This window comes from Silene latifolia, chromosome Y, assembly GCF_048544455.1.
Source record: "Silene latifolia isolate original U9 population chromosome Y, ASM4854445v1, whole genome shotgun sequence".
In the NCBI taxonomy this organism is placed as follows: Eukaryota; Viridiplantae; Streptophyta; class Magnoliopsida; order Caryophyllales; family Caryophyllaceae; genus Silene; species Silene latifolia.
The window spans coordinates 173,417,941-173,427,766 of NC_133538.1; the positions used below are offsets into that span (position 1 = coordinate 173,417,941).

The window sequence follows — 9,826 nt, forward strand, 5'->3', positions numbered from 1 at the left end:
CTAAAATTTTAGCAAAAGTGAATTAGGTTAGAAGGGAGGAGAAACTCTCCCCCTTATGCCCTCTCATTCGGCCGTGGGTATCATGGGGAGGAGTGGGCTTGTCCACTTCCTCCTTATTAAACTCGTGGTCCGATAAAATCCGCTAAGATGTATACGACGCGGTCTAATTATAAATCATTTATCGGTTATCGGAAATTAAGGCATCAACTAATAATACGGGTTAGTTGGATTATTAATACATGTCCGACAAAACAGTATTGTATAATTATATTCAATATACATTTAATTAAATATAAAACGCTTATATTTAATTTTACGAATTAACTGGTTAATTCGCCTTAGCCCATGATATTTAATCCGTATTAAATATTATATCTCAACATCACATTTTAACTAATTATTAGTCAAATAACTCAGACTAACTGGTTAGTCAAAATTGGCATCTACATGACTGTATTTTCATACCGTCACATCACTCAAACGTATCCTATAGGTGTGACTTTTAGGGACCAGTTGATCACCGCCATCTGTATGACAATAACGTCAAACTTATCTAGCAAGCCAACCGTTATTGATAAACGTGGATCAACTGATAATAATACCAAAAGTATGCCCTTTGATCCTTTTTAGAGATTTATAAGTCCTTGCACTAACTGTTAAGGACACCAACCCCAACAGAAATTTCCGAAAAAGCTATTTTCGGACTCAGATCTAGATTTGGTCCTCATTAGTCCACCTAAAAACAGATTTCTGAAATATGTCGGGATCCAGGAAGCTCTCATGTCAAACATCGAAGACAGCCATTCATGTTCGGTTAACCCGTATGAAGATATAACTGTACACCACCGTTCCTCAAACTCAGTCGGCTCAATGTCTTCTGCCCATACACACGCACATAGCTCTTTCATGAAGTTTGTTTCCCTATAAAGTGTAGAGCCGATCTTATCAGGCTGTTTCTTCATAATGTGCCACATACAATACCTATGATGAGTTTTGTCCTTGAATACTTTTTTAACCCCTGCCTTTATGCCGGTATCCTGGTCAGTAATTATGCACTTAGGATACTTCCCACCCATTGCGGTCAGAAAAGATTCGAAAAGCCATGCAAAATCGTCATCAGACTCATTTCTTAGAAGCCCCGCTGCAAACGTCACACATTTTTTGTGATTGTCAACCCCCGTAAAAGGAGCAAATATCATCTTATATGTGTTCATGTTGAAGGTTGTGTCGAACGATGTCATGTCACCAAACAGACTGTAATTTTTGATTGATATAGGGTCAGCCCAAATAACTCTAGAAAATCGTCCTTTCTCATCAACGTCAAAATCAAAGTAGAAAGAGTTACACATGGCTTTCTTATGCATAAAATTTTCGATCATCATTTGAGCATCGTACCCCTTTATAAACTGTTTCACATCCCTCCAAAAATTCTTGAAATCTTCTAGTGATGCTCCCACATTTCTATATCCCTTTACATATTCCTTAAACATTCTGAAACTTTGTACGGGCCCTTTATTAACCTTTGAATTCTCTAAAATCATTGTCTTGTGTACCAGCGTTAGTTCCCTTGACTCCGGCAAATGTACTATTGTGTTTGGGGTAGATAAAAGGTGTGTGTGACCTTCGTGAAACTCGACAATAACATACTTCCCTTTGTCATTCCTCTTGAGAAAAATCTTTGCATTACACGAAATTCTAGTCTTTTGCCTCTTTTTCACCTTTCCTCTAGGTTTACTCTCATCTGCCTTACTACACACATAGTATTTAGTCGTCACCACCCCATCTACAATTCTTTGTGTTGACTTCCTCATTTTAAACCCAGCTTTGGCAGCATAAGTTTTGTAGAATTGCATTCCCTCATCCAGACTTTCGAAGATCATTCCTACGGTAGGCTTCAAATTAGGTGCACAAACAGGTATCCTTTCTTTGGAGTTGTGAGGGATTACTGGTGAGCCTGCAAAAAATCAGATAGCATATGTTATATTAGTTCATGGTTCAGCGGAAACCTTAACATCTGAAACGCGTCAAAAATGAATTGGACACGTATCAATTATATTACCAGGTACGTTTTGTCAATAAAACATTGACCATAAAACATATTTGTGAAACTACATTCATTTGTACATGACTTTAATGAGTGATACAAATGCTTTTGAAATGTCTACATCACTGATTGGAATGTTCCAGGGTACAGCAACATCTTACTGATTTACCGCACATTAATCTTTTACTGCACATTAATCTTTCACATTGCCAATAACGAATCAGGTACTCAAATCAGAATCATAGAGAAAAGGGATACCGTGGAAGCAAACAAAGTATTGAATCACAACCTAATGGATACTATACACATTCAGAAATAAATGCTCACCCGTAAGGTACAATACATACAGATAATAAAAATGCTCAAATTCTGGATAATATATTTTTACAGTTAGTCAGTCAGTCTAACTTAGCCATTGTTAGACTGACTATACAGTAGAATTACTCGAAATTGATCCACTAGCTCATGGCTTAATTATTCAACAATCACACATGAAACACCAGATACGCATGTAGGGTTTATATTGACAGATACGCAATCTGAAATCAGACACGCATCAATTATATTATCAGGTACGCATATCAAAACTTATAAACATTAGTTATCCAGAATGGCCCTAAACAGAGACTTGGTTATCAGATACAATTTTAGTTTGTACTAATTATCATCTATTTGATATCCATGTACATTTTTCCAGTCTAGTACAATACTATGAAGACTTTATATTATCAGATGCGCAATATGGCATCGGAAACACATCAATTATATTTCCAGGTACGCCAATCAAAACTTAGAAGCAAGAGGGCTAGTTTGACATCAGCTGTCTTTCTGAAATCTAAAACATCACATAACCGTGATCACACAACTGCAGAAAACCCTAAACACTATGTATCATCTGACTAATGTAGCAACAATTCACACCAATTACTACACTAGATACAATGACTAACATCAATAATAATAAAACAATCTAAATAGACCTTGAATAATTAGAACCCTAAAAATCGACATACCTATACCCAATTCAGAAGATATCTGTCCCAATTCAGAAGATATCTGTCCGAGTTCACTGTTAACTGCTGGAACAATTGAATTAGTAGGATCAACCAAATCATTACATCCTTCGATTTCCATTAAAACCCTAAAAATTGACAAAAAAAAAATTACGAAAGCTTTTAAATCTAAATACTACAAATTGACAGGTAGATTCATCAAATATATGACAATAATCAGTAGTTTTAGCGAAAACTTACATCAATTCCGTCAAAAAGTTGGTCGATTGAATAAATTTTCGTTAAAGTTCTGGGTTACTGATCATTAATCGCAATTTTTTTTTTCTTTTTTGTTTTTTTTAATTGATGTGTTAGATATTTGGTGAGAAAAGTCAGAGTATGTAATACAGAATTTTTGTATGCGTTGACATCGAGATTCAGCCGTACGATTGTAGTTAATCCATTGGTTATAGTTCGTTCTCACCGTTTGCACCGAGTGTTCGTTCTCACCTGATCCCGCCTATATATATATATATATATATATATATATATATATATATATATATATATATATATATATATATATATATATAGAAATAGGATCTCGTGCGAACTATAAGTTCGGTGCGAACTTACGAACTGAGGTGATACTACCATAGCTTATATTAGACCTCCTGTAAGCTTTCCTCTTCCTTTAAACAATAAAACCCAATCCCTCAACAAGAAACACCTAACCTCTCCCACCTACTACCACCAATACCACCACATGTCGTCACCGTCAGCCCCAACCTCGTCGCCGGAGCTCCGACATAATTTGACCGCCCACCGTCGTAAATCCGCCATTATCGGCCTACTTGTCGCAGCATAATTAAAATTAAAGTGATTTTTAACCAAAAATGATCTATTTGCTCGAAATCTTACAACACCATCATTAATTCGGTTAGTTTTTTGTAATTTTTCTTCATTTTTCATAGATCTATGTAGATAACAGCTTTTTGTAAAACTGAGATTTTATGGTGGTTGTGGATAGTGGTAGGGCTGCGAAATGAGGTGATGAGGAGGATGAGGGGATGACGTTGTAATCGGTGCTCTCACCTGCGTTGGTCAAGTGGCCATCATTCATGTGTCGAGTTAATTTTTTTTTGAAATTCTTCATTTTCATAGTTCTATTAATTAAATCTCAACTTAAAAAAAAAAAAAGATCTACGGTGTTGTGGAGGCGCGTGGACCTGGCTCAGTGGTGCTACGGTAGAAATGGATATGGCAAAGAGTGAACGACAGTGGGGTGGTGGCTTTGTGTGGTCGACGTTTGGGTATGGTCATGAAAGTCGCTTCATATCGTAATACTACCAGGTACAGAAGCTAATACTATTTGGTACACAGATGACGTGTGTATCTGGAGTTCTAATTTGGCGAGATTGGTTGCTGGATACATGAAATATGGTTTCGGATATAGTCATGGGCTGGGTGCTGGGTCTGGCTAGTGGTACGTAGGAGGTGGGGTGGTCGTCTGACATCGTCGCTGATGTTTTGTGCCCCATATGGTGCGATAGGGACAGTTGTGGTGTGTGGGAGTTGCTGCGGTAACAAGTGTTGATGTGGTGAGTAGCGACAGTAACGGAAATGGGTGCAAGGAGGTTGCTTGTGGCAATGATAAGAGGGTTGGCGCTGATATCTTTGGTGGCCAACATCATGCCTGTGGTGAGAGGAGGCAAATGTGGTTGTCGACGGCCATGAGGCTTAGACGCTTGGGTGTAATGTTAGTTCACAGGTGCGTGGTGGTTTAAGAAGTCGTGACTCACACACGCAACAAATTAAAGCTTCTCTGATCTCCCTCTGCAAGCATCTTACCTCCTCCCTATTGATGAATTGAGCTTGCAATTAAAGCTTCACACACGCAACAAATTGATGTCAATGTAGTAGTATTTCTGTTGTACAAAAGGTCAGATTTTAAGAATTTGCTGAAGTTTCAATAAGTCTCATTAACCGTTTAAGATGATGATTCAAGTCAGACAATGCTATTATAAAGCTGAAGCTTTGTTGCGTATGTGACTGTGTGTACTACTGTACTAGTGTTTTGTTTTGCAGAATGATTAACTTGTAATGAATTGTGGATGCATCCATGAACTATTAGAAACTTCTATATTTCTGCAGAATCTTTTGGCCAATTAAATCTGATAAGCTAACCGGTACATGAATGACAACTCATTAAGGCCGAAAATCCCGTATATTTGATGTTCTTGGCCATTTCTGACTTCGTGACTAAACTACGAATTAATTATCTCGTTTGATTATATTAAGTTGCTAGATACACTCTTTTAGATTACTGGATACATACCTTTAATTAACTAGATACATTCATTTAAGTTGTTAGATACATTTTTAAAGTTGTTAGATACATACCTTTAACTAGCTAGTTACAATCCTTTAAATTGCTAGATACATTCAATTACCTTACTAGATACATATTTCTAGGAAGCTAAATAAACTCATTTACCTTCTTAGATACACATCCCTCGCAAATTAGATACATATCTCTAGCTAGCTAGATACACTCCGTTAAGTTTCTAGATACATATTTTTAGTTTGCTAGATACACTCCATTAAGTTTCTAGATACATATCTTTATTTAGCTAGATACACTGCTATAAATTGTTACATATTTATCTCTAACTAGTTAGATACACTCCTATTAAACGAGCAATATTGAACATTTGAACATGCAGGGAAATTTTGACGGCTTTCTATTTGCATTTTGGACAAAAAGATTGTACTTTCTCAGGTTACTAGTTTGATTTTGATTTCTAAATTATACTCTTGTCAAATAATTTTATGTGATGCCAATTTTACTTATTAGAGAGTTATGACTCTAGGCATATAACAACCTAGATGTCCAAAATCGTAGAAACATGATTATTGAATTCAAGGCTAATAGAATAACTTCATTTTCGACTAAAATTTATCTACTTCGTCATATATGATTTCTCTCTTTAATTATTTTTTTTCTCTCTTTGTTAATTGCCTTTTTTTTATTTAATTTCTCCAACAATCTTTCTTGGTTATGTATGAAGCAAGAAATGTATCACACATTTACCTTCCCACATACATATCTATAATAAGCTACATACACTCCAACAATCTTTTAAGTGATGCCAATTTTTTTACTAGATACTCGTCGTTAACAAGTTAAATACACTTGTTCTCCTTACTAGATACATATCTCTAGCTAGATATACTCATCTACCCTGCTAGATACATACCTCAACTTTACTAGATACACGTTTTTAACAAATTAGATACACTTGTTTACCTTACTAGATACACATCTCTAGCAAGCTAGATACACTCATTTACCTTGCTGGATACAAACCTTTGTAAGCTAGATGCACATCTCTAGTAAGCTAGATACACTCATTTACCTTACTAGATACACATCATTATTTACCTGGTCCTTAATATAGGAATATACCCATTAATTTGACAACCATACTCCGCTGAGCTGATTATTCCATGGATATTGAAATCCAACCCAGTACCAACATGTGATTTTAGACATATTACAGCTAAGCATCCTTATTTATTTCTTGTTCTATCATCACAAAAAACAGGATCTACCAATGTAAGGATAGAGAGTAAGACTTAACTAAGCAGACAACTATATGTGATACATTTCTTATATTAAGGACCAGGTAATTAATGATGTTTGATACATTTCTTATAAAAAGCTTTGAAAAGGAAATTCAATCAAACTTGTTGATTATTCAAATAACAAAGTTAATCCTGATATTGTAGAAGACACCCTGGGGTTAAGAATGGCTTCACAAATATCAGCTGCTTTATTCAATAATAATCCCTCAATTAATCTCCCCAGCAATTCCCGTAAATCTCCATGCTTTTCTTCTAGTTTTGGTGGGAAAAGATTGAAACTTCCAAATCTAGTGATTGCTTCATTCTCAGTTCTCACTGCCAACCACCTCTACCCATCACCGACTCGACACCCACTCTGGCATTGTCACCAGCCATCCCGATTCGTGCCGGCATCATCCACCATCCCGTCAACGAGACAACGAGACCAGAGACGCCCAAAACCATACACGCCGACAACAACTACTGTCCGCCGTCAGCGACAGAATCCTTACATACAATTGATGTTTCCGACCCGAAATATCTCGATGTAGCATCAAATACTCTTGATTTTTTGAAATGTTGCTTCTATTTTATATATTTGGAATCATAAAATCAATTTTTTCATAACTTCACCAAACCAAAAATCAAATCGCCGATGAGGACATCGAGGCCGACATGCGCTTAAGTGACTGGCAGCGTTGAAAGGCAGGAGCGATGCCGGCGCGAAACGTAAGGGATGCCGGAGAGCTGACGATGAGTGATGCGCGGGATCGGATAAGAGGAAGAAGAGGTCGTCTGGATGGAAAATTGAGGCAACGATGGTCGTCAGATTTCGCCGGCGGGAGCTGAGGTCAAGTCGGTGAGGCGACCGTCATGGCGGCGTCGGAGGTGGTCATTGGTGAAGTAGGTCGTGGTGGGTGGGTGGTGAGTAGTGTGACTGGTGAAGATGGAGAGAGAAATATGAGTGATTTAAGACTTATTATTAGCCGTTGATCGACTTTGATATATGGATGTAAGGTAGTTAAATACGATTAAGCACCGTACTTTAGTTCGCACTTTTTGACCCGACCCTATATATATATATATATATATATATATATATATATATATATATATATATATATATATATATATATATATATATATATATATATATATATAGAGAGAGAGAGAGAGAGAGAGAGAGAGAGAGAGAGAGAAATAGGATCCTGTGCGAACCTAAAGTTCGGTGCGAACTGACTATGAGCTGTCAGATTAAGAAATTAAATACGCACATTACTCCTACCTACCACACTCAAATCTCAAGTAAATCCCCAATCAACCAAACTTCCTCATTCCCATCATCTCTCATCTTCAATTCATTCTCCTGCTACCACCATCGGATAATGTCCGGCGAGTTTCCGGCGACCATCCTCGATAAACGTCTCCTGCCGTCACTCACCTCAACCCCTTCAATTCATTTCCATTCTCTCTTCTAGATCTACAACTTCCCAGCCGATTAAATTTCGACATTATCACTTCTCATCGACCGTTCTCACTTCTAGATCTATGTGGTTGGAAAATCGGCCGGAGTTGTTTTATGACTGGAATCTGGATGAGTCGTGGGGAGAGTCATAGAGGGGAAACGCTTGAGCATTAGTCGTGGGGTGAGTGGCGCTGTTGCTGGTCGTCAGAGGGTGAATGGTGGTGGTTTTCGCAGTGAGGTGAGTGGTCAGTGGTGGTTGTCTTAGGAGGGCATTATGTCAACGCTAAATTTCTTTTTTGACTTCTCATTTTCCGGCGATGGGCCGACATCGGTGACGAAGGGTATTATGTCAACGCTAAATTTCCAATAATTTCGTCGTCACAATTAATTTTAATATGTATTTCATTTTCTGTAGATCTGGAATTTAATTAGATCTTATTAATTAATGATAAAGGAGAAGGATGTTGTCTATTGTTTTCCTGGTATGCTAAGAACGTCAGTGGTTTCTTTCTTGGGAGAGGAATTGGCGGGTTGTGTGGTGGTTATTAGGATGGAATATCGGGTTGAGTAAGGGCGGTGGTCATGGAAGTGTTGCATAGTGGTATGCCGAGAAGGTTATCAGCCCATTTCAACCATCATTTGCGTTTCTTTCGAAAAACCGACTAGATCTAGGCTCACTCCATTTCTTGTCGAGCAGATCTAGCTGTGGAAAATGGTTTTGTGGTGAAATTGGACTGAGTCGAATGGTATAGGGCGGTGTGATGGGATAAGGTGGTGGTGGTGGTCACGGGGGTGGGGTCGAAACGGTGGTGGTGGTCGGGGATGAGGACTGGTGCTAGTCGTGGGGATGAGTCGTATTTGTTTTGGTGGTGTCGTATGTGGTGGCTGTGTGGGCGGGCTTATAGATGGTGAGTTTGATGGTGGTGGTGGCAGTAGGTTCAGTTGGTTGTTGGGGCGGAGGTGGTGGTGACGGCAGCTGATGTGGTGGTGGATACATGTACGAAGACGGTTAGATACATGTATGAATACGACTAGATACACATATAATGGCGGTGGTGACGGCAGCCGATGTGGTTGATGTGGCTGATGTGTGAAAGTGGCGGTGGTGGCGGCGTTGGTGGTTGGGACAGTGGTGGTGGTGGTGGTTGTGGTGGGGATGATGTAGCTGGTGTTGTTGATCTATGGGATGGTGGTGGTAGTGGATGGTGTTAGTTCAGGTCACCTTGGTAATGGTGGCGGGTGTGGTGATGGTGGGGGCAGTGGTGGCGATGGTGGTAATGGACTAGTGGATACGCAAAATACCACTTAGATACACATAATATCGGCCCGGATACACATGGTATTACCGCGGGATACATGTGTATCTAGTAGTTATATCATGTGTATCTGGAAGTATCTGACTTTTAGTGACATGTGTATCTGGGTTTGAAAAATGTGTATCTAGCTTTAATGTCATGTGTATCCGCCAAAAATATAAAACGTATCCGCAAAAAATATAAAACGTATCCGAGAGTTAATGTTAAAACTTGTAGCAATTCCCATAAAGTGTATCTGCTAATAATATAAAATGTATCCGTAAATAGTATAAAATGTATCTCGGTGTTGGTCTTAAAACTAAAAAAAAAAAATTAGTGTTAAAAAAGTGTAAAAGTGCATCTAGAATTTTAGGGTGGAAAAGTGTATCTACATATGTTATAA

The 9,826-nt window shown here is 38.2% G+C and overlaps 1 protein-coding gene across 1 annotated transcript; it reads right to left on the minus strand.

Annotated features, from left to right (window-relative positions):
* Window positions 1-656: 656 nt before the first annotated feature.
* On the minus strand, window positions 657-3,879 carry LOC141629448 (protein FAR1-RELATED SEQUENCE 5-like). The gene is made up of 3 exons (XM_074442450.1): window positions 3,797-3,879; window positions 3,058-3,185; window positions 657-1,954 (listed from the first exon to the last, which is right to left on the minus strand). Exons 1-3 carry the CDS (start codon window positions 3,877-3,879, stop codon window positions 657-659), a joined length of 1,509 nt encoding a protein of 502 aa, XP_074298551.1.
* Between the last annotated feature and the right edge of the window lie 5,947 nt (window positions 3,880-9,826).